Source organism: Colius striatus, chromosome 4, assembly GCF_028858725.1.
Source record: "Colius striatus isolate bColStr4 chromosome 4, bColStr4.1.hap1, whole genome shotgun sequence".
Taxonomy (NCBI): Eukaryota; Metazoa; Chordata; class Aves; order Coliiformes; family Coliidae; genus Colius; species Colius striatus.
In genome coordinates, this window is record NC_084762.1 from 34,730,777 (window position 1) to 34,757,063 (window position 26,287).

The window sequence follows — 26,287 nt, forward strand, 5'->3', positions numbered from 1 at the left end:
GAGCTGGTACTTTCACACTTCTGTGTTTCCCTCTGTTGCATGTATGTGAAGGCCACTGAAGGTACTGTGCTTTGCTGTATAGAGCAACTGATGAAAGAGTCAAAGGTGAGAGGCAAGGGAAGCAAGTTCTGGTCACTGCCACAGCACCTGCTACTAGAGTTTAAGGAGTTGCCTGAATTGTATAACCTTGGCAGTGTGTCATTAGATCTGTATTTCAGTGAAAACATGAAATAAATTGAGAGCTGTTTTTCTGTTGTGCCCACAACTGCTAAATGCTACCATGTCTTGATTTAGGTCTTGAGCTGGTTGAGCTTGCATGGCTGTAAAAGGAAGAGGCGCGGTCATTGTGGTTTTGGCTGGGGAGGAGGTAGGGTCTTAGGCTGAGGGTGGGAGAAGAAAGCCTGCAGAACTGACTAGAAGAGGGAAGTACATTCTGTACTTTTTATGATCTTGTGCTTCAGATGCCATGCTGTTGTGGTGTACTTTCCTATAGTTCCCCTCTTGTTAGCTTTGATACAGAGCTAGATAAATATCCTGTAAAATTAATTTAATGACTATACCATGTAAATTAGAAAGGAAATGGAAGAACAGGGGTCTAATGCACTGCCCATTGTTTCTGAACTCCCTGTGAATTATTCTAGTTGCTGAGTGGCTTTGCTAATGAGAGTCAACTCATACTTCAGCCTGAGAACGTGTTGTTCAGTGCTTTAGCATCTTCACACCAGGAAAATGAAGGCAAAATTGTTTATATTTTTAATCTTGAGGAAGTGGAAAGGGACATGGAAATCCTGAAAGAGAGCAGTATCTTCCTTCCTCACATAACCTTTTTGTACTTTTCTGTTGCGGTGGCCATAGATCAGCACACAACGATATGTTTTGTCACCTGCTCTGAAACTGAGTGAGATAAGTCAAAGTAGCAAAACAGAATTTCCATTAGGTATTTTTGAGAAGAACCTCAAAATCTTTTGTGAGAATATATTACCTTAGAATGCAGTTATATCTGCAGAATCATTGGCGCTGAAGTGCATTCTCCCTGTTAGAAATTGCCAAGCTTTGCCTATAGGTACCTAAGGGCCAAACCACAGCAGAATCTCTAGTATAAGTGACTGGCAAATCTGTGCTGTAGCTTGTGATTATCGAAGTTGGGTAAAAGTATATTTTAAAGTTAATCTGCATCTGTTTTCCACTAATGCTAGTTCTGTTGTCTTTGGTGTTCCTGGGCAGCAGCTGGGAAGAGTACTGGAGACACGTTTAATTTTAATTCTCAGTTCACACTTGTATTTCTGGCAGTACAACTGACTATGCAGCTAGGTGTGTGTAACTAGTTTTAAGACATGACTTGATACGATGCATCAGTACCAAGCCAAAACCTCAGCTCTGCTCAGATATGATACTATATGTTCTGCTGTGAGAAGAGTTCTGTTTGTGTGAAGGGAAGCCAAATCCTGCTCTCATTTTTAAATTCAGCAAGTGTGAAAGGAACATCAGAAGGAAAAATATAAAGTGATTCCCCAGTAGCTTCTTTTTGCACTTCAGAAGCTGAAGGTAAATTTCTTGTGTAATTGCAGCTGTTTGTACACTGAGTACATTTAACTTCTCAACAGCTACAGTTCAAAAACTGGTTTTTTTCCCCATTTTGTTCTAAAATGTCACAAAATGTTTTTCCTTTTTACTTAACTTTTTCATGCCCTCTGCTTTAAGTTGATGGAAATACTTAGGTAGGATTTGCTGGAGGAAAAAAACAAAGTCTTTTAAGCAAAGTAACATTTTTCTTGATTGTTCAAATAAGATTCACACTGATCTTTTGGTGCAGCATCCCATGGATGTCACCATAAAAATACCAAAATTTGCATAAAGCTGAAAGCCACAGCATATATACTGCTCACCCTGGATATCTATGGGGACTTCTCAGCATCAGTTCTAATCAAGAAGAGAAATAATGGAAATCTTGCATTTTTTGTCACAATGCCACAGAATGGCATTCATGTTGGCATGTCTGGACTTAGCTAGAACTGAAAGATGGATTTAGGGAGACACAAGGGCACTTGACCTGCTTATGAACCGTATGCGGTTCAGAAGCCACAGAAAAGACCTAAGAGCCAGAGATCTTGACAAGCCTGTCACCAGTGAGGTCAATCCTTAAACAAGTCACTAGGACAGTAGTGACAGTAGTCACCATTTTTGAGTCCTCAGTTATTCCTTTTCTGTGTAAGAGTTTCGGGATTGGATTCACTGTCTGGTTATGCTGAGGTTTTCGGGTGACTTACAGAAATCCCAATATACTGTAAGCAACTCAGTGAAAAGGTGCTCTCCCAGACAGTTATGATTGGGTTTGTTTTGTGGTCATAACTGACTTATGTCTAGCACATTTTCCCAGCCTTTCTCACACCCAACTAATGGACAGTCTGATAAGGAAGGTAGGAACAGTATAGTAAAAAGAGAGAAGAATTGCATTTTTCAGAAAACACAAATCCACCTGAAAAAGGATTTTTCTCTTCCAGCCAGCTCACTCTCTTTATTTTGATATATGACTTTCAATAGCTATCCTTATCACAGCACATTGCTTTAAAAAGCAATCCAATAGTGCTATTGCCTTTATGAGAAAGCTTAAAATCAAAGCTGTCTCCTGTTGCTTTTATGACCAACTGTCATTGTCATTAACATACTGTTTAGTCGGAAAGTTGCATTGCTTTTTTTCGTTTGTACCTTGTACATATTGATGTGTTTTAAGCAGAAAACAGAAGAATTGCTGTTGAGTCATTTTTGGGAAATGTGACTGAAATTTGTCAATTTGAAGTGGAATTGTATGCAAAAAATTTACATCCTACTTCCCTGTGCACTTGTGTACATATGTATGTATGTGTCCATATATAAAAAAGTGCAACAGTTTATGCAAAAAATACATGTTTATAAATGCAAGTGTATATTCCAGTATAGATACCCTGCTTATATGCCCGTGTGGCTGCAAATGTGCTCACTGTATGAGTTTCAACAGACAGGAAGCAATAGCCTTCTGCCCTGGGGAGTCTTACTATCCATTCTGATCTTCCCTGTGAACTGCAGGCTAAATATTTTCTTAACATTGAGCCAGAGCTTTTTACAGAAGCAGCTTGCCTTATGGTGCATAGTGATAAAGCTGAATAATCACTGTCTTGTCTGTCTCTCTTATTTTTTTTTTTGAAACTCAATGTCTGACATTCCAGACAATCCTGTTTTTCTGAGACTTGGCAGATGAAAGGTTGGCAAATGTGAGACTGAGAATCTTAAGTCAGTGCCTTTAACAGTTAAGGAATGTTTACATTAAACATATTTCAATACCTACTAATATTATGTATTGGTTAAAAGTTAAATATCATTATTATATTTAACAAATACATAGTACTACTGCAGATAAATGTTATCTTAGTGTTAAATGTATCTTCAGAGCTCCCAGTAGCTGAGACCCACTGCTGATGTTAACAACTTGTTCTCTCTCTGGTATGCTGCTACACAGAAAATTCTGTATATTTGGGATGATTGGTGCTAATTTGGGAGCTCAGTCACATGACATGAAATTCTAGGTCAAAAGCTGTACATAACGAAGACTAAACTTTAGATTTTTCCACCAAAAGAAGTGACTTGCCCTGTGCTGCGGGGTACTTGGTGATAAAAACATCCTCTCATGGTGTGATGCTAATCTTCAGTTTCTTTCAGACTCAAATCTCTGTTCAGAGAAAACTTAAATTGTCTATTTTATTTGAGGGGGATCTGAGCCATTGTAATCCTTTACATTCAGATTTACGTAAATTCATCATATTTATATGTAGTTATTGACAATGTATACCTGAACATTCAACCTTAGGACTCTTGCAGATTCATTTCCTTGACAAATTAATTTTAATGGTGTTTTTTGTTTTTTGGGTTTTTTTTTACCGCAATTCAGTATCTGGAAAAAATAGAATTCTTAATAATTTTTTTTTTCTTTATATTTCCTTTAGGTAATTTCTTGCCTTATAAGTGAGACTATTGGTAAATAGAAAAAAAAATAGGTGAAATACCTGTTTTAAATTAGGCTTTGTCACTTTTTCCTCTTGTTTTGACCTTAGCGCTTTGTATGTTAGTTTTCTGCAATCCTCTCAGGAGAGGGACGTAACTTTGTTCTGGTATTTCTTCAGTGTACTACTTCTGCCTATTGCACCCTTTTCCTTTCCTCTGGCATCTTGTCTGTGATTTATTATTTTGGTGGTATTCTAATATGCTACGCTATATAGGCCCTATAAGAACTGATAAAACCATCTGAAAATGAAAGCTTTATGGAACTTGGTGGAAAAGTGGCCAAAAGATCCCTGTCAGTGGATGCATTCAGATGGGATGGGGTGCACTGGGTTCTAATAACCTCTCACCAGATTGTCCAGGTATCTTCGACGTTGATTTTTAACTCCAAGTGTCCAAATAGCCAGAGTTTATTGTGGCTAGGTGAGATGGAGCTAATTTTCCATAGCAGCTATTGTGCTGTGCTTTCTGTTGGTCGCTAGAAAGGCATGGATAACACAGCAGTGTTTTGGCTTCTGTTCACACCATGCTGAGACTATCTCTTCACCACTAGGCTGGGTAAGATCTTGGGAGGGGGCGTAACCAGGACAGCAGACCCAAACTGACCAGAGGGATATTCCATACCATATGACATCTGCTCAGCATATAAAAGTCAGGGAGAAGAGGAGGAAGAGGAGCCATTCGTAATTTATGTTTGTCTTCTGGAGCAACCGCTACACGTACTGATGCTCTGCTTCCAGGGAAGTGGCTGGACATTGCCCACTGATGGGAAGTAGAGAGTAACATCTATTGTCTCCTTTGCTTCCAAGCATGAGTGACCTTTGCTGTTGCTTTATTAAACTGCTTTTTTACTCAGGAGCTTGGGGTTTTTTTTCCATCTTATTTTCTCCCCTCCCTGTCCTGCTGAGCAGAGGAATGATAGAATAGCTTAGTGGGCCCTTGGTATCCAGCCAAGGTCAACCCATCACTCAGGGGAATGAGTACTATGTCTGTCTTTGAAAAGGGGTGATGAGATCTTCCAGGCATCAGAGTCTACTCTGGGATTTTGCAGTAAGAGTTTATAATGCAATAGCATAATGCAGTTAATACTGCAATAACACTGTTTTGCAGCTGTTGAGTCACCTGATTATAGGAGAATAAAATATTTGCAGCATTTCAGAAGCTTGCTGGGCTTGACATGATCTTTGTATCAAGTAAACTGCATGTCTTTGATCACTTCTGATTCATCCTCCTGCTGCTGTAAGGGGTGGGAGACCCTCTGAACGTGTCTTACATAGACCCCACAAGGGAGGTGGCTCCACCAGGAGCAGGAGGTCTTGGCTTCCATCCCAGCTTCTGAGCACTGGTCTCAGCAGTTGACAAGTTGTTCTGGTTTTTGCACTGATCAGCTGCTTTAACCAATTAGTCTATGAACCGTGGGCTGGCAGAGCAGGTGCAGAGCAGCTTTCTTCGTGCAGAGAGCCAGATGGCCAGTTAATTGTCCCAATCACTGAGTAAGACTTGGCCAAGTCTCCTGCTCAGTTCTCCATTCTGCTCATGCACTGCCAGTGGGGTCTTGTGACTTGAATAAAATGAGGACTTCAGGGACATCTCTGAGCATCTGGACTTCCCTTAGGCACAATTTAGTGTGGTTAGTTTCAAATCTTGAAGTGGTTCATAGATGACTTTTTTTCTTAAAACAAAAAAATTCCAGATGCCTAACAACAGTAAAGACTTACTGGTCAGAGTTGGGACATCTTGCTTGTTAACGGCACTGTTAGCAGTGAGGGTGGGGGTAATTCTAAGGGAAAGTGCCTTTTGGCTTGCTACAATTTCTAGAATCTTTTTTTAGGATAATGATTTTTAATTGTTCAGAAGAAATGTGAAATGATTATTTGAATGCTGCACTGAAGGAGATGTGCTAAACTGTAAAGGAGCTGTAAACTTGCTGATAGAATTGCAAGTGAAGTGTGTTCACCTATCTGTATGCTTCGACTTAGTCACTCAGTGTAGTAATTGCAACTATAGTTTACATGTAATCTCTTTTTATGAATATATTTGTTCATAAAATGCTATATACGTAACTCAGTTGCTTTTGTGTTAAGACAATCCAGTTTCGCTACAATAAATAATTCACGGAGATAAAACTCTAGGGTGCTAGAGGCAAAGGGTGGGATAAAGCAGAGTAATGGTAATATGTTTTTTGTAATGACAGGGAATTGAATTAAAAAGATGTCTAGGTATTTTCAGCAGGCCACCTGTTTAGTTCAATGCTAAAAAGGGAGTCTCGTGGTCTAAAGTGGTTCTGAAGTCCCATGTGGATAATTATTCATTCGTCTCAAATAGGTTGTCAGTCAATTCACAAGTAGCATGTATATGGAATCAAATATATAAGTTTTTGCATCCATCATGCTTGACCTGTCTTCTTCAGCCTTGGATCTGTTCTGAACAGACTATGACTCTGGCAGTAATGATTCTACCTGGAAGTGATATAGCCAATGGATTATACTACCTCCAGAGTTTTGCACAGTATGTTATGTGTATGTCTGAAGTTTCCACTGCACAGCATATGAATGACAGCAGAAAGTCTATCCAAGGTCTAACTTCTTTGAAGTTGTACCTGCTTGTTTTTATGATGAAATACCAGAAGGAGAATGGCAATAGAAATACTTTGTTCATGTACAGGTTTTCTCTCTCCAGGTAACATTCTCTGCCTAGAGAAGCAGCTGAGCGTAGCTGGTGCAAGTTTGATTTACAGTTTCCTGCAGAACTGCTTGAATTCCTGTTTGCCTATAGAATTGAGGCATGGATTTTAGCTTTCTCAACACATATGCAGTAACGTTAAATTCTATTTATATGCAGAGGGTTACTAAGTAACAGTTGCTGCGGGAAATGCAGTCTTTAACTGCATGACGTCTGTGCACTTAAAATTGCCAGCCAAGTAATGCATTAACATAGATTTTGCACATTAATGCAATGGGATTTGCTGTAGGCCATGTGTGAGCAAAACCTTGTGAAAAACAGCAGTGTGGTTTGAAGAGTAAGAGTCTCTCTACAGCCTGTCTTGTGGGCAGGAGATGAAACCCAGTTTTCCTCTTCTACCTCATCCTCTCCGTACTGCACCATAATTAAGGATCCTGATATATTTGTATATTTATATCTACATATAGGTTAAAAAGTTTCCATATGTTATAATCAGTGTGTTTTGCATGAGTATCTTTCTTCAAGGGGAGGAAGGCTGAGTGGCAAACAAACAGAAAGACCGTTGTGATTTGGGGATAACTTGGGCATTCATCATAAAAGCAGAAGTTTGCCTTGAGCTATGTCTCCTCTAGTCACTGTGTTTAGTTCTAATTTTGCACTGAGGATGTGCAAATCAAGGATTTGTTTCTTCTAAGGATTTTTTTTCAAGAAGTGTTACTTAGGAGAGGTCATATGTCTAGCCTTGAATCGGAGCTTATGTGTTGAAAAAGATTTTACTTAGATGATCAATGCTTCCTTTAAACCACACCTAGTATAACTTAGGCTAGGACTTGGTGCTGCAGACCTTTATATGCTGATGAAGATGAGCTGTTGAACTGTCACAAAGACCTACAGCTTTTAACTCCTTTCTCTGTTTCAAAGCTACTTTTAGTCTGCAAATACCTGGAAGATGGGAGGGTGTGCTTGTGAATAATTATGTCAGTGGGAAGGTAACATGAGCTGTACCATTTGCTTATCCTGGACTACGTAGAGCTTCATTTCAGTGATATTCTTACAGTAATTATATCGTTATGTTGATGTAAATAAAAGCTGTGCAAAAATAAATTTTGATGAATACTAACACAGACCTTTTATATAAAAGTCGCATAAATATCTATAAAAGTGGCATAAATATCTATCACACATATTTAGTCATTAGTTTATTGGATTTTTATAGCACTGTTTTAGCTGAATCCAAGGATATTATTTGTTAATCACTGAGAAATGCATTATAGCCAGGAGTTTATTTCATAATGTTTACCTGAGCTCTTCAGTAGCCGTCATCTCCATGGTCGTATGAATAGTATAGTAACCTGCCAGTCTTGAAAAATTTGCTTCATCTATTCATTCATGGCAATTGATTTTTACTTTCCTTTTCTTGCTATGGATGATTTACAAAAAAACCCAAACTGATCCTGAAGCTGCTGACTGTTACTGTAAAAGCTGTGTATGTTTGGTTTTGTTCCTAGCATTGTAAAGTCTCTTGACCTTTTTAATGGGATATAATTCTAAAGTACCATATGACTGCATTTTTTTGGCTGTACTTGAGACAGTGTAGCATCTGAGCTTATTTTAATCTCTCATACAGTTCATCCATTTTCATTTTGAGGCCAGAAATCTTTCCCTCTGGGAAGAAATCAGTCCTGAGTTCTTCACTGCTCAGTCAGGCTCCTGTTTTTCTGTAGGTCTCTCTGACCTACTGTGACTGTTCAAGTGTTTTTAAACTGGTGTATTAGCCACAGCTTTTCCCTCAGGAAGCTGTTGCCTCTGGTGACAGTATTGTCTCCAAGTAAAGTATCTTTAAAGTCTGTAGAAGAGGGAGAGAAAAAAAAGTCAGCACAACTCGTCAGTGCATATCATCCAAACCCTTTTCTTGTTGCTCTGTAGCAACTCATATGCTGCTTTTCTCAGAAATGAGAACTGTGTTAAGCCTTTTTTGTAATAGGGCTAGCCTTTGGCATGTACTTCAGGAGCTGTTCGTCATTTCCAAACGCCTGTAATACAATCATTTATACTCAACTAAAATGAATAAACAAAAATAAAATATTTTCTGCAAAACTACTTTCTGGCCTAGTGAACTGATAATTTGCTAAGATCAGTTGGCCCCGAGCTGATCTTAGCGAATGGGAATATCTTGTTTCAGATGCAGGGCTTTGCATTTACCTTTATTGAACTTGCTGAGATTCTTGTTAGTTTATGTAGCCTGTCAAGGTCCTGTTGAACAGCAGCTCTACCTTTCAGTGTAATGACCAATCCCCCAGTTTTTTGTTACCCGAGTCTTTAAAAAAGACAATGATATTTGACTTAGTGTCAATCCCTGTGGGTTGCAGCAGCTGACTGACTGCCATTGGACTTCGTGATGTTGATCACAGTCCTCTGAGCCTGGTGGTCCAACAAATATCCACTCCTTATATTCCACCTACACACCTTATCTTCTCGGTTAGACTGTAAGGGTGGAGTGGCAGACCATGGGAAGCTGTGTCACAGGTCACACTAAAGTCAGGGAATATGATGTCATACTTTTCCCATCCTCCACATAACTCATTATATCATCACAAGAGGCTATCAGGTTGGTCAAAAACACTTGCCCTTAGTAAATCCAAGTAGGCTGTTCCGACACGCCTTCTGTCCGTGAAGAACAATTACTGTTAAAACTGTTATATCATCTGCCTTCAGTAAAAAGATAAAAACAGCTAAGCATTATGTATTAAGTATGTTTCTCACGTCACCAGTGCTTCAATGCTCCTTCACTGTAGACACAGATGTTCCAGTTGGGAAGAGAATATACCCAACCTTTGACAGTCTTTTATACTCAGTAAATTATTGCACTTTGGAGTATTTGACAAAAAAATACTGGATATGAGTCCTTTTTCTTTCAAGACAAACCTGCATAAAAGAAGAGGTATGAAGTGCACTTTCTAGTTGATTGATGATCCTTGCTTACTTGAAACCTTTCTAGGAAGGTGGACACTGGTCACAACTTCACAAAGACTGGACAAATTGGTACCAGCCTGTATATGATAACTCTTAATAGTACAGAGTTAGTGTTGAATTCATAGAATCATAGAATGGTTGGAGTTGTCACAAAAAATACTGTCTGGCTAAGCTGAAATTTTGGGAGTTTAAAATAAGTAGCTAAAAAAAGAAGAAATATCTGAAACTTGGGCATTGTAGGAAAAGGTGGAAGTTGAAGAAGAGAAGAATAAATGTTCCTGCCTGAAGTTTGAGAAGGACCCAGGCAGTGAATGGCAATGCTTGCTAATAGTGCTTGATGCTCCCTCACAGTATTTGGAGCTTGCACAGATGATGACTATAAATGGTGCAAAAGTAGCACTTCTTTAAATCATTGTTTTTAACATATAGATCTTGAATTTCAATGTGATGCAGAGTTCTTCCTGCCTCCCCCTACCATGATTCTTTTCTTTTCCTTAAGGTGTGCAGGGTTTTTACTTAAACCAAGTTAATGAATCAAGCCCTGGTAAACTGAATCATCATTTTTAAATGTCAGTTTCTGTTTGCTTTTTGGGTCACTGGGTGATAAGGTGGCTGCTCACAAGTTGTATTTCTGGTATTACCGTGATTCCCGTCTGTACGTGCCCATGAGTCTTTCATCACTTCTGATACTTCTTTACGTCGATAGTAGAGAAGATGGACATTTATTTTTACAGTCAGATGGAAGTTTCTGTGGCTTGTTTTTCCTTAGGTTTAATTTTGTTTGAAAAAATGTAGCTACAGCTGTTGAAATCAATGCTGTCCCTGTAAACTGTTCCATTTGGAAAAAAACCAACAACAAATCAAAAAAGTGCTCCACAAGAACAGGAGTGTGTATAATGGGGGTGGCGTCTTTCTTATTCAATGATTAGATTATCTGTTCATGCTTTTCAAAAGGTATGAGAACAGCCTTATGAAACATTTATATTATGGATTATGTATCTTACTACATTGGACATCTGAAGACACTTTCGATAAATGCTTTCTGATCACGGTCTTTTTTAAAGGTATGTGTAAATGGCAGCAATTAGCTCTACAGGAAACCCTCCCCTATTTCTAGGTGAGTAATAGTGTGTATTTGCTGATGAATCAGGTGTCACCTGGGACTGAGGAAGCACTAAGCTTGAGGTCTGAGTCATTTCCTTGAGCTCTGAAGGTTTGTCTTACCGCTGTCTCACGGTGCTAAGCTGCAGTAGTTAAATCTGGGTGAGTTTTTCAGAAAGTTAGGAATGTGTTGCATAATTGATATATAGGAAAAAGAAAATGTAACATTTTACAAGTTCTCAGTGCACATGAAGTCACCAAGACATGTTAGAGACTAGCAAAATCACTTTACCAAAGTTGGATAAACATGAATCAGATTGCATATGTATGTATCCACATCTGCATGTTACAGTCTAGACTGCATTAGAGTGGAAGTGTGCTCCAGAGGAGGGCACTGATAGCAGAAGGTGGTAGTGAGACTGGTGTAACAAACCACTCAATGGCCTGGTAGCCAGAACTCGCTGAGGTCAGGCTCTGAGTGACCTCTAGTCACTAATGACCTCTAGCCCTTACAATGTCTAGAATCCTCAGAGGGGTCAGGTGCTCTGATTTGGTTTAAAATATGCACTCATTAAAGTACATTCATCTCACAATGGCATAAACATTCTGACATTATTGCTACTGAATGAAACAATGTATCCCCTGTTTTCTTGTACCTTGTTTTTTGCTTTAGGGTATCTTCATGTACCAGTTGTGGGGCAACTTATGAAATTGGCCTTTGCCATTCACTAAGATTGGTAGTTCTTCAGGGTTTGTTTTTTTAATTGTTTTCCCTCTCAGTGGGAAGTACAATTTAAATGACAATTTAGACATTTTAAACACAGACTGAACATTTGCCTGAAAATAAACAATTAAAATGTTGTCTCTCCAGCCATGTTTGGGTAAGCAATTGGTTTTGTGGGCTTTTTTTCCCCAAAATGTTTTGCCTCTGAGACCTTGTTATTCCCTACAAGAAAGCTGGAGAGGGTCTTTTTACAAGGGTGTGCAGTGACAGGACAAGAGGTAAAGGCTTCGAACTGAAAGAGGGGAGATTCAGATTACAAGAGCCTCTTTACAGGTTGCCCAGAGACATTGTGGATGCCTCACCTCTTTCAAGTGTTCCAGTGTTTGAGCAACCTGGAAGGTGTCCTTGCCCATACCTGGAGGATTAGACTAGATGACCTTTAAGGTCCCTTCCAACCCAAACTGTTCTATGATTCTTACCCAAAGGTAGTTGCCAAAGTTTGCTTTAAAGGTGTTGACCTTTGTGAAAAAACAAGCAGATTTTAATGATGAGTTCAGTAAAGCTCTTCCTTTGAGTCTTTGAAGTTGCAATTTTCACTGCTCACAGCATCACAAAATTATTTGCTTCTGAGGAAGCCATCAAAAAAGAAAATACCAATTTTAATGTAATGTCAGATTTCCTGTTTCCTCGGCGTTCTTGCATGCGTGATCTGTGTGGGTGCAGAAGACTTGGAGAGTCTGTATATGATGTCTGAAGAAGAATTGGCTTCCTAATGGTTTTCAAATCACCTTCTCTCTGAAAATAATAACGAAGAACCATGGTCTTATTTTGTGCATATGAACATTGTGAAAGGGAAATTATCATCTCAGTAAGGTTCTGCTCCTCCATTCCTGATAACAGACACAGAAGTCAAAGAAAGCAGTGAATGGGAGCAGTTCATGTTTGTGTGGAATATTTTTCCTTCTTGTTGGAGTTGTTATTTTTTGTTAGCTTTTTTTGACATTCTGATGACTTGTGTTGGAGTGCTTTAGTGTTAATTAGGTGTGTTGTTTCATGTTATTTATTGTGTATTTTGACAGTCTTTCAAGTTCTGCTTAGACAATTTCTTGAAAAATGTCTAACAGCTAGAATATTTCACAAATCAGTTAATCTTCTCTTTATAGTTTGCATTTTGAGATTGGTAACTAGGGAAAGTGTGAAAGGGGTCCTTGTGCTTCTCTTCAAACACCTCAGACAAGAATCATAAATTAATTATAATAAATGTTCTGAAATGGCTTTCTTAACAATTTGTGGAAAAGTATACATTTCAGTGTTTATTCTTTAGCTCTAGGATGAGGGGGTTTTTTTCTAAACATGGAGAAATACTAGATTTTTTTTATGTTCTAGTAATGAGTATTCATATGAGTATTACCCAAAAGATCTGATATTGCTACTTTTGCCATATAAAAACACAGTGAGGACACCTATTTGCCACCAGAGCTGTTATAAAAATCTGTTTATGCCTGCTGTTATTTTGGAGTACAGTCTTCCTGCATATCTCCTTTTAAGAAATAATTAATGATGAAAGGGTTTAAATCTAAGTTCTTAAATCACCACAATTTGTTGACATAGAAGTGGGAAAGCTCAGTAATTTCTTAATATTTATCTCATTTTGTTTGAGATTTGCCAAGTTGACTAATACTTCTGAGAGTCTGCTTGCAATGTCTTTGGTGAGGTATTAGAAAGGGAGGTAGTTGCTGGGTTTTTAAGCATGTTGAGAAATAAAGACTTGGAGATGCTTTGATATGATTCTGAAAACCCTAAATTGTCCCTCTTTACTGTCTTTTTAAATCAAAGGTATTTACTTTAGGTACAACTAGAGTTTGTGCATGCTTTCTTTTTTTCACATATCTTCTCATTAGGAGAGAGATTTCTATCAATGGTGGTGTGGTGAGGATGTTGGGCTTACTAAATCCTTGGACTCTTACCTGCTTCTGCTGCTTTCCCCATGGGCACCCTTGGTAGCCATAGGGGAGACCTGAAGCCTGCCAAGCATGACTATATGGTTCAGGGACTGAGGAACAACAGCATAGAGACCAAGGGTTTTCTCTTTGCTCCTCCCAGTGAGGGTGTAGGCAAAAGCTTCTTTGCCAACAGGATGGTATCCTGATGGGGAGAACTTTAAACTAGAAACAGCAAGGGAGGAAGGTGACAACCCACAGGCAAATGAGGAAGTGGTGGACGGGGTTGGCAAAGGGCACAGGATGATGTGTGCAAGGGAAACACTGGAAATAACACAATAGGGCTTGAAGACAGAAGTTGATTCTGTAGACTTTTGAGGAGGTACTTAATAATAGTAATTTTTGCCAGGTGTCTAACATTTCTGATGAGTCTCCATTAGAGTTTTGGTAAAACTTAGTATGCACTGTTTGTAGCAATTTCTTAATATAGTCTCATAGTGAGGAACTATTTGTGTCATGTTAGTATCTTGATAAAGTGATCTTTGGTAACTTGATGAATATCTTTCTTTATCTTCACATATTGATAGTAAACGTAACCTAAGCAAAAACTTGTAAAAGCAGCAAAAAAAGCATCTTTATTTTTATGCCCATGCTTTTGCACATGGAGGTTTTCATCACCTATGATGTTTGCTAGATACACTTATTTCTCTGCTATATTGGAAAAAAATGAGCCTGAATGCAGGAAAACATGTCTTTGCTCTTGGTAGTTACCCTTTCCTGATTGCTATTTTGTGCTGATGAGTTAAGCTTCAATTTCAGAGGTTTTCTGTAAGGCTATAATCATTTGAAGTTAGTAAAGGAGTTTGTTTGATGGGAGTTTTTTAATTTACTTAAGTGAGAATTAAAAGGTGTTATACCAATATTTTGCAATTACACGATCTATTTTGTGTCTTTATCAGTTTCATAGAATGGTAGGGGTTGGAAGGAACCTTTAGAGATCATCTAGTCCAGCCCCCCTGCAGAAGCAGGGTCACCTAGGAACATGTCCAGGCGGGTCTTGAAGGCCTCCAAGGAAGGAGACTCCACAACCCTCCTTGACAGCCTGTTCCACTGCTCCCTAACGCTCACAGTGAAATAGTTTTTTCTTATATTTAAGTGGAACTTTTTGTGTTCCAGCTTCATCCCATTACCCCTTGTCCTGTTGCTAGCTACTATAGAAAAAGGGGATGTCCCAACCTCCTGACACCCACCATTTAGATATTTGTGAATGTTTCTTTTAGATAATTCTATGCCGGCTGGATTTCAAAACTCTTATCTGAAATCTTTGTTTATATTTGAAAAAGGGCAGTCGTGTTGATTATATTGTAAATATTGCTCCCATAAATTTGACATTTGAAAATATTTTAAGCAATGTTTGTTTATTTACAGTATGCAGAGGACCCATGTTCATTCCGGAAGCACAGAATAATAAAGCTCAGATTCAAGAACACACATTTAATACTGGCCTATTTAAATCAAAAAGGGAAATGGAAAAGCTCCTGTCATTCTGTTAAAAAGTCCATAGTTTTGTGTCATGGGTGGACAGATGGGACATTCTGTGACAGGTAGCAAGTTGGTGACAGCTTCCCTCTTAACAAAATGTTAGGTAGCAAACTTTGTTTCTCCCATTAAAATGGGGAGGAGGGGTGGACTGTGTAGCATATTAAATTCAAGAGCCGCATCTTCCTCCTCGAGGGCCCACCAAGTGTTGGGAGCAGCCCAACTTGAGGGGATGGTGAAGACACTGAGGCCATGGAGAGGGAGTACATGCTGCAAAGGAGATGAAACATCTGGGTTAAAATACCTTGCCACTTTTGAAAATCCCTTCTAAAATTAACTACTTGGTGTTAAATTTCTCTCCTAATTCTTGGCAAATAAATGTAAACTTTGCTTTTGAAATGCTGAAAATATCTTGGCAGTTTTTAGGGAGTTTAAGGGATCTAATTTTGACTATGAAGTGCTTTTGCACAGCAATTTCTTTGCATTCTTTCCTCATGAGCTAAAAGCTTGGAAATAAAAATTAAATTCAGAAAATTGAAAGTCCATTTGATTGTGTGTAGTGGCAATTGTTTCAGTGTGTGTTTCCTACCCATTAAGCTCAGGGGACTGGGATTAGTCTAATGGATCACTGTGAGTAGAACAGCAAGCAAGTCCTTTAAAGTTGTATACCCTTTTTAGTAACCTCTTAACAGAGCAAACACTAAAGATACTTTCGGTATTCAGTAAAGCCAGTCTTCAACCACATGCGGAAGTGACCCAGATGTATATACTGACATATTTATTTGGCACACTGAAGGACTGGTTTTGCATGTAGCGAAACTAAGAATAAAATACCAGAAGTGAAATTCTGACCTCTCTCCCATCTGGTTTGCTGCTGGGGAACAGAACAGAGATAAATTGTCATGTTGGGTGCCGAAATCCTTCTCTGTGTGTTTAGTTGGCACTGTTGCACTTTTCAGCCCACACAATCATGTGAGTTCCACCTCGCTTCTGCAGGCCTTTGGAGGCAACCATTTGTATTGAAAAGGGAAGCCTCATCTGCTCTTAGCAAAGGTAATGCTGACTGCAGAGTCAGGATGTCAGCTGTGCTGGTTTTTTGTCAAGAATACCTGTCCACTGTCAATTGGAGTGCTGTGAAAGGCAGAAGGTTTTCACAACTGGGGGCCCAGAAATTAAGTTTTTTGCTGATAAGGTGTCAGACTGGTTTATTTCTAATAGTCGTGTATTGTGCTCAGGCTGGATGATTTTACAGTTAATATTTCTGAAATGCTCTGTAATAACTTTCATTTTATAATACATTTCATTCAAAATGTCATCTAGGTAATGGAGGGAAGAAAATAATATTAACGGAATGTTTGATTTTTTTTTTTTACACTCATTTAAGACACCGAGTATCTTCTTGTTCCTGGGTCACTGCAGGCATCCTTTTGTGTGATGAAGCAGATTTGGACATTGCTTCAGGCATGATGGTTTATTTAAACCTCCATAAGCAGCAGGCAAATGCAGCATTGTACAGCCAGTGGTTGGCCCTGTGAAAGGGCTGTAGCCTCTCCTCTGAGTATCATAACATCAGGTAACTACAAGTCATAGTTTGGAAAGGTGAAGTCTCCCAAAGGTGTGGTCAGCTATTTCTAGGTTGCCCACTGGGAAGTTTGAGGAGCTCTCTCAGTGCCTTTGGTTCCTTTGCTGTTCAGTGCTGCTGTGTGGAAGTGCCCATGCATGGCTGTGCAGCCCAGCACCCTGCAGATAGCCTCATGGCATTGCTTTGAGGCGTGTTTGTGGTGCTGTACCAGTGCATTGTGTTCCCCAGAGGCAGCTGCCTCTCTCTCTTACCATTCTTATGTCTTCCTGTGGTTAAAAGGGGTAAATCAACAGGTTTACTGCCACAGACAGTCCTGTATAGGCCACTGAGGAGGATTCAAGGCTGAGCGTCTCTAATAATTTAGTGGCAAGTGTTTTGCTTTTCATTCATTACAAGCTACCAAACTCAAACCTGTAATAAGAGAAGTTAAATGCACAATGTTGAAAGGCATTTTTTGCCTGAAAAAAGCTGAAAATACTTACAACACTCCCTGACTAGTGGATTGTTGGTTTTGGGTTTTTTTAAATGAATGTAGGTTTGGGGTTTTTTTCCCCTCTCTTAACTGTTGGGCATCATCTGTAGCTAGTTGCTAGTTTTTGCATCTTGGTCATGTTTTTGGCATAGCTGAGTGTTCAGATGCGTAATTGACTTTTTTTTTTGTCTTTTTCTGGAGTATGGGATATCTGTATGAATTCTTTTTGGGTTTCTATCAATATGCTATAATATGCAAGTGATTTCATTAGCAGAAGGAAGCAACATTGCTTTGCACACTTTTATTTATTAGCCTTCAAAAAGACTTCAGGTGGTGGCATTTGAAAATTACTACATATGCCAATGTTCAAAGTATTTATAAAGCCCTTAAGAAGATACCGTAGAGTTGAGGCTGCAACATCAACATTGTATTTGATTTAAACCACATCCTTCCCTTGAAAAAAATAGAATATGAAATATTTATACTTGTTCAGTATGTGGCTAAAATGAGTGCTTAAAGGAAAATAAACAAGCAAATACACAGCTGAGGTCGGTAAAGTTGATGAGTGGACTGTGAAAGCATCACTATTGATAGCTGTCTCTTCAGACTATTCTGGAAATCAGCTTATACACCTTTTGTAAAAAAGATTTGCTGTTGTGCTTGATGTCCAAAGTGCCTATTTTTTGTTTTGTTCATTAACCATTGTTATGGTTCCTCTTTGATTCATGAGGTCAAGAGCTGCGTCCATCAATGTGCATGCCAGTTGCTGATTGCAGTGGCTCTGTAGAAAAACTGCCTGGGTTCAAAGCAGGCAGCACATGTGCTTTAATAACATTAGTTTCAGGTCAAGTGTTGTGGAGGCTGAAAAAATTCTGTATGTTGCCACGCGCAGTTTTAGGTCCTTATATTGATCTTCATAGTTTTACATGTGTGTGCCACTGCACTGCTTGTACAGCCGATGTGATAGTGGTTGCTCTGCCCTGGAGGGCCAGGGTGGGATTGGTAGAGAAAATAACAAGTCATAGTTCTGTCTGTACTTGTCTGACATTTATGTGATTCAAGTTCAGTCTCCCTCTGTATGATTTGAGGATTAATGGGCACAGAGTGAAAGATATATAACAGGATTCTTGTTTCACATTGAAAATACTGACCCAGAGCATATTTTTGTGTCTTGTCTTAACTTGTTTTGTGAATTTCTTTCAGTTTCATAAGAATTGCAGATGCTGGCAGTGTCTTCGAGTACCTACAGAGTAACAGGTCACTCACGTAACTTTTCTTCTGCTCCTATGTTTAGGGTACATGAGTTTGGTTTTGTTGGTTTTATTCAGTTCGTAGTATTAATGGGAAAACCTTGATTCTTGCACAGGGTTGTCTGTTCTCTTTTTTGTTTTGTTTCCTAAACTAATCTCTCATTTTAGCACTTTGCTCCCAAATGCAGTTAGCCTCTGTCAGTGGTATAGACACAATAATGCAACTGTCTTCTCCCTGTTGCATGCTTGAACCTCCCTTCTCAGCATTGAGGAAGTATGTTACAGACTAGTAAAAGCTGACTAGTAGCATACTGTTGATCCATTAGTTACCTTTATCTGTTACATTCTGAGAGAAAGGATTTTAGTTTAATTATAAAATATGAGAATCTCAGTGTGGTGGTCAGGAACCTTAAAGCTTTAAAATAGACCGAATGCTTTCTAAGACTAAGGATAATGTGTTTGAGGCATCTCAAACCTTTTCCAAAGGGCTTTTGTCTGCTTTAGGGGTTAGTGTGGGGATCATTTTATTTGAAACTTCATTTCAAATGCTATTCTCCATCACGTAGGACTGTACTGTTGAAACTGAGAGGAACACAAAACCATTCTTGGAAAACTCTAACCCTCTCTCTTTCCATCACTGTGTCATTTTTTTCATTCTTTTACTTTTGATAAGGTTTCTATATGAGCACAGGAACATAAGAATAATTACTGTATATAGAAGTCATCAAGTAGAGAATATTTTGAGTAATGCATTTTAGAAACTGAATGTAAAGATCCATGGGTAAAAATTAAACTGAGAATACAAGGTATACCAGAAAATTGGAGATAATGATTGCAATTAGCGTGCTTTTTAAAAGAGTTATTTATCTGAGAATTACTGGGGAAATTTTAATCCTTTTCGTGACTGGTGGGGACCGAAGAAGGAACTGATGTAGGAGTTCTGGAACATTTTCAAGAGCTTGAAGGTGTAAGAATAATGTGAGCCCAGCTTCAGTCTGCTATAACCCTATTCTGAATGATGGCAGTAGTCTTGCTCCAGGAATACAAATTAGCTGACATGGCGTTGTTAAAATTCACCACTCATGTTCTATGCAAGAAGCCTGGTGTTTGCTGGTGTGAGTTTGTGTTGTTAATGGAAAAGGGGTTGGAAAATCTCTACAGTTAAGAAGAATTTAATGGACAAGTTCAGGAAGGTGGTTGAATGCACTTCCTACCTGAAGAGACCCAACAGCCATTCCATGAATTCTTACTGCTAATAAGGGTTGTCCATGGCATCTCATCTGTTTGATTGTGTTAAGCTGTGCGTATAAAATTCCTCCCAATGGGTGGGAGCTAAAAACTTTAAAAGTGATGGAGGCCTCTGAGAAGGACATAACAGGGAACTTGCTCAGCTTTCACAAAACCAACATTGTTACTAATTAATGTGAGGATGCAGAGTACAAAAGAGACAAAGAAAATGGTCACTCTTAAGAATGACGTACATCCTGTCCTGCATTGCAGCAGTATTTGGAATTTAGAGAGTTGTACATGTGACAGGCTTATTGATACGTGTCTCTCAAGTATGTTACAGTCTCATTTTTGCCGGAGCACATCACGATTTAAAAGAGTTTTTTTTTTTCCCCTGGAACTCTGTGGGAGATCAGTTATCTCTGTTAAGAAGAGGCAACATATATTTTGTCCTGAAGGTATACTGTAATCCAAATGTCATGCATAATGTTTTTGTGAATATTAAATGAAAGGTAGCCTTGCATGATATAATTTAGGTGAATGTCACTGAGGAAATGGAAGGTCAGAACTGTTTTGTAGATTTTTCCAGATGAGTCTGGAGTTGTATGATCTATTGCTGTGGACAGAGTTTAGTTTATCTAGATTGTTACTGCTTGCAACAGTTTACCCTTTTTCTGTGATTCCAAAATGGTGGTTTATTGTCAGTCAAGTCTGGGGTTATGCACTAGAAACTCTTGTCTGGCTTTTGAGGTGATGTCTGTTGTTTATCTTAATTTCGTAAACTTAGCATAGATGTAGAATCAAATGTTTTACTGTGCTCCCAGTTCTGCAAGGTGTTGGGGACTTAAGTGCAGGGAAGGGAATGTGCTATGGACAGGAATGAATGAATGAGAATGAGAGAAGGAGCTGCCAAAACAATAATTTGTGCACTCAAAGTCCATGTTCTCCTGCTGAAATTAGAACTTTTCATGTCATTGTGGCAATTTTATGAAAATAAGGAAAATATCTGTTTTGATTAGTGCCATTGGGATAGACCTAAATATATTAGCTAAGTACACAAGAAGAAAATAGAGTAGATTGTAAAAAGCAGGAATGAGAGCACAGACAATACAAATTTTTCTTCATGTGGGATTTCTTAAATTCTTTAATTGTCTTCTAGATATTCTTGAAAAATTGTTTAGTTACTGATGAGAGGGTTTTTAACTTTTCTGGGTAGTTCCATCATTTGCAAAATGAAGTAATTAGTAATGAAGTTTTATGGTTAAAGGAAAAGAAACAAGCCCTTCATAACTAGTACGTAAAACCAGCAAGATAGTTAAAAAGCTGCCTTTGAATGTTCCAGAGAACAACTTTTCATTTTCAAGTCCTGTGTTTTCTTCAGAGCATAGCTGCTTCAGGAAATATAATATGCTTCACTGCACTTTTTAACCAGACCTGGTACTGTACTGCCTGCAGAACATAGCTCAATTGTAAATCAGCAGTTCTTAATATTTCCCACTTAGGTAAAGATGATCTAAATAGGCACTGGTTGGCAGCAGCAAAATACAAATAGCCTTGCTTCTTGCACTAGTAGGTGTGTATATGTAGCCAAAACATGATTTTTTTATATTACTGTTCATTTGTTAGAAATATTTGTATCACTACCCTTTTTGTATACTATTTTATATACTATCTTTTATATACAAATAGTATATTGAATGCTATACTATTTATATACATGCCTATCAAAGTTTTAAAATGTTATGTGATATGGTGACTGTGGTGTTCATTTAGTGGATAATCACAGAATGTTGGGGGTTGGAAGGGGCCTTTAGACACCATCTATTCCAACCCCTCTGCTAAAGCAGGTCCACCTAGATTGTGTCGCACAGGAACACATCCAGATGGGTTTTTTAAACCTCCAGGGGAGACTTCACAACCTCCCTGGGCAGCCTGTGCCAGGGCTCCCTCACCTGGTCAGTGAAATAGTATTTCCTTAAGTTTAAATGGAACTTTTTGTCTTCCAACTTCTTTCCAGTACCCATTGTCCTGTCACTGGATACAACAGAAAAAAGTGACGCCCCCACCTCCTACATCCACCATTTAGGTATTTGTGAGTACTAATGAGATCCCCCTGCAGTCTCCTCTTATCGAATAACAGCCCCGTTCCCACAGCCTTTCCTCATAAGGAAGATGCTCCAGTCCCCTGATGATCTTGATGGCCCTGTACTGGATGCTCTCCAGAAGTTCCTTGTCCCTCTTGAGCTTGGATAATGGGAAACTAGACTGGGTCATAAAGTATTGGGGAGCAGCTACAATGAGAAACCTGGCCAAAAGGATCCTGTAAAGCTGGTAGATCATAATCCAATTTCTAATTTTTATCAGATCTGAGTCAAGTGCAGCTGTATATGTACATATTCACATATCATCGAATCTTAGAGTAACAGAATGGTAGGGTTGGAAGGGACCTATAGAGATCATCTAGTCCAACCCCCGTGCTGTGGCAGGTCCACCTAGATAAGGTCACATCTATACAGTTGTGGTATATATGCACATCTTTATTTTATAACTGCTCTATGAAATGATAGAAATATTTCTAGTGTGTGACCAGCTGTTACAATGCAGTAAATGCTGTCTTGCTACTTAAGTGTTTTATGGTATCTTGGAACAAGAATGGCCTAGTTCATGTAAGAAATGCAACTCCACTGTGCTTTGGTAGTGATCTTGGTGCTCTGTGGTTTCACTCAAGATGTCAGAACACCTGCAGAGTAGGGCACATCCTCACTTTTTCTGAAGTACAGGTTTGGATGCCTTAGTTCAGAGAAGATTCTAAGCACATTGAGAATGCCTATTTCATCTCAAGAAGTGACTCAAATTCCAGTTTATGCTGGTGGGGGAGATGCATTTTGCGGAGCACTTTATAACTGCAGGTGAATAATCTCTCCTGACAAAGCTCAAGCAATGTAAGGGAATCTGTTTTCACTTTTTCTATTTATTGGAAGGAATGAAGCACTTAAAAATTTTTAGGAAAAAAGAATTAAGCAACAGGCTAAATATTGCCTTTTAAAATGCTGTGTTGTAACAGAACTTGTTGTAGAGCATCTGGACAATTGATTGTTCTTTTGTAGTGATTTTTCTTGTATTAGATATTAGATTGGATATTAGACATGCCAGTAATAATGTCATGTACATTTTTTAGTGCAAATAATAAAGCAAAAGAAATCTTTCTGAAGTTTTGTTTTTTGTAAGAAACCATGCCAAGTGGATTTACGTCCAACCATGCACTGTCATGTTTTAGGCTGATACATCGCACAACTTTCCTGTCAACATCTTGGAGCTGACATCTGTCAACATCAACATTGTGGCTCATCCAGGGAGGATATAGCACAGCTGCTGTGTAGTTCTTTCCAGTGATTTAACTTGAACCAAAATATCTTAGGGCTCAGTTTTTCTATTTTGCCTCAGACTGCCAAAACCGTTTTTAAAGTACGGGATGTGAACATTCCCCTAGTAAGAACTTGGAGTGACAACTTGTTTCACAGAAACAGCTGAGTATCTGTTGGATAGTGTTTTGGTGCCACAATTCTTGATACCTTGCAGCAGGTGACAGACTTTCATCTGTTTCCTAAGCGGAAGGAGAGCACAAGGAACAGCAATCTCTCCTGTACCACCAACTTTACCGTCCAGTAAATATGATGGAATATGTTTGAAAATTGAGCTAATGAGCACTACTTTTACAAAACCTAGAGCAAATAGCTAGAGCAATTTGGGAAAGCCCTGAACTTGGTTTAATCATCTAATTGTATGAATTTTCTCTCATCCATGTTGACAGAAGTTTTAGTGGCTTTTTGCTTTGGGATTGGGTCACTCTGCTGTAGCAGGTGTCCTCTTCTTTTTTCAGCGTTGAAGGCTGTTATCTTAATACAAAGGAGATGTAGTAGAGTTGCCACTCACTGTAGAGCAGCTGAAACAGGATGGAGAACCCAACTACAGTGTGCAGCTTACTGAATCAGTGTCCTCAACACACAGATGATTCTGTAAACCAGTACAGATCCTGTGGACCTTGCCATGTGTCCCTTGAGTGTGAGGGCAGCACCTGATGCATTGCAAACTGTGTGACTTCACAACTTACAAATGGTATCTGTGAGGACAGGACCTAAGTATTTGTGCTGATCACAAAGTTGTTCACCCAAAGCAAGTTGTCTCCCAATATAGCCACTGATGGTTTCCAACTGAGTCCCTCCAAGGGATGCTTGTTAACCCAAACTGGGGTGAGCATCTATTAAGTGACTTGTCTCCTCAGCTTTTAGACATACGTAGCTGATGGGTTTTCTGCATGGGATCCTCAGGCTTGTGCCTTGAGGGAGGGCAGAATCTTTTCTCTTCTGTAAGTGTTTTTTCCTCTGAAGCCCAATTTCTCCTTTCTTTCGTGTTCTTTCTGCTTTCTGTAACTTTCATCTGCTGCTACATGACATTAATAAGCTTCCTTGGTCTTTTTCATTTTTATGGCAAATCTTGCTGTCTTGCTTCAAATTCTCTTGGATTTTTGTGCCTCAAATTTCTACTCTTGTGCTCCATAGAGGGGTTGACAGACTTAATTTACCTGTCTTCTTCTATCTTCTGCTTAGTTATTAATAAGGGGAAATACAAGACCACATAGAGTTTGGAAGTGTGCTATGTTTCCAAAGACAGAATCAGTAATTTTCATGGACAGATTGTAGGGAAGCATTTTCATAAATGTAAGTCAAAATTTATAAATTGTACAAGGGTAATTTGTCCAAAACATCACACAAAGTCTTCTAAATGAGCACGTGCTTGAATAGAGCCAGGCATAGTATATTTCTCCTTTTTTCTTCCTCGACTCTTAGTCAGCTCTATTCAGTAATATTACATCTGTCACTTCATATCCATCATTCAACAATTAACTGCACATGCAGTTTACTGTCTGCATTGCTACAAGCTTGCATATGCATTTCTCTTAAGTACCAAAGGAAAAGATTTTGAAAATGTGAGTTATTTTTTTCTTTAGTAGCAATATAAATATTTAAAACCTCAGTGTTTCACAGGTTATGTTTTTCTTCAGTCTTTTCTAGCTAGGGAGTGAAATACTTTAACTCCTGGCAATTTTTAGTGCTGAAGCTGTGGACTTCTCTCTTGGGCCCAGTCTGACACCAGGTAGCTGATTGCCAGGTGTATTTGAGAAACAGAGAATTATTTCTGCTTTGAGCAGTTAAGTATACGAGTTGGGTAAAGAAGTGAAGGTGACTGCTCCTAAGCTCACTCTAGCTCACTTAACCTTTACTCTGTAAGGAGAGATAGTTCTGCACTCTTCTGATCCCTAGTTTCACTAAGTCAACAATGAAAGGTGTCAATAGAAAGAAAATGAAATAGGCAGTGGAAAGGTGGAACCTTTCAAGTCTGTCATGGTTTTTAAGATCTATCTTATTTAGATGTCTTCCCTAGCTCTCCGTTTTATGTCCTCTAGTCAGATTATAATACTCAAAACAATCTGTGTTTTCTAAGATTTTTTTCCCCTCAATATTTTGTAAAATTACACATATATATATATCTCTCCAGTAAAGTTACCAAAACCCTCTATGTTAATGATTCTGTATTCATTAAGAATGTAATGTGTGTATAATTAAGAAGTTTGAAGAATGTTTCTTGTTGATAACTGTAAAAGAAGACCTAACTTGAAGAAATGTTTATTTTACAGAATGCTGAAGTTAAGGTGGAGGAAGCTGCTAAAGAGAGTCCAAAAGCAGCCAGACTAACACAGCAATCTTCAGAAGATAATGAAGTATTTGGTAAGTTACTCAGACAACTGGAAAATATTAATTGATCTGTTAGTTTTGAAGAGAGTTCATGCTAAGTCCTTGTGATCTACTTGATGTGTAACACCTGAGTATGGGCCGTACTGTTCTGCAGAGACCTGGAAAGGTGGAGGAAAAGACCAAGAAGAAAATAAAAAGAGATCAAGACTCTTAAAAAGAGACGACTTTTGAGGATACTTGGAGGTCTTAATGTCAGATGAGCTCCTCTTGATAGTTGCCTGTTAGTCCCACCCCACTCTCCATATACATTTTTGCTGATAGTTTAATTATTTGCTCTGAAAGCTGTATTTGGCCTTTTCTTCTGCATTAAGATTTGAGAGACAAGCAAACTATATTATTCCAACTTTGTGTTGATTTTATGCTGGTAGAACTCTGATAAAAGACAATCATCTATCATTAATGAAGGGAGGGTGAGGGCAAGGCTGAAAGTTTATCAGTTGGTATACTATTTAGCTCCATTATGTTCTGAGTGGAAACTCAGGATCTGCAGAAGTCATGTGGATTTTATTAAGGCTGACTAGCTTAAAGACTTTAGGATGAGTCAAGTGTTTTTGAATACAGTAAGGAGTTTTTTTCTTTTAAGGTTGAAAAGGAATGTAGAATGAATTAGTATTTTTTACTAGGTATGGAAACAATGCCTGTGACCACTTAAACTGGTTTTGTTTAAAATCAGCTTTCCTCAATGAGATAATGTAGTGTGATTGGCACATGAGTCAGAATTCCTGGTATTAATGTTTCCATCGCTGATCATATAATTCTAGTATCTGAAGAATCCACAAGTGGACTTATTAGGTTTCAACTTTATTAATTCAGTGGTGAGGCTATTGCCTCATTTGCTATACATCTACTCCACCAGTTATTTACACTAGATCCACTGTTGCTGATTATAGAGACCCATGGCACTATGTAATATGCAGCTCAAACTGTGTCCTTTCTCAGTTCAGATCTCTGG

The 26,287-nt window shown here is 38.6% G+C and overlaps 1 protein-coding gene across 5 annotated transcripts in view; it reads left to right on the top strand.

The window, feature by feature from the left end:
* Nucleotides 1-26,287, top strand: part of MBP (myelin basic protein) — a 118,398-nt gene that overhangs the window by 33,385 nt on the left and 58,726 nt on the right. For all 5 annotated transcript variants that reach the window (XM_061995564.1, XM_061995565.1, XM_061995566.1 and 2 more), the window contains exon 3: nucleotides 25,218-25,308. In XM_061995564.1, coding sequence (XP_061851548.1) covers nucleotides 25,218-25,308 — 91 coding nt within the window. The remainder of the gene's footprint in view (nucleotides 1-25,217; nucleotides 25,309-26,287) is intronic.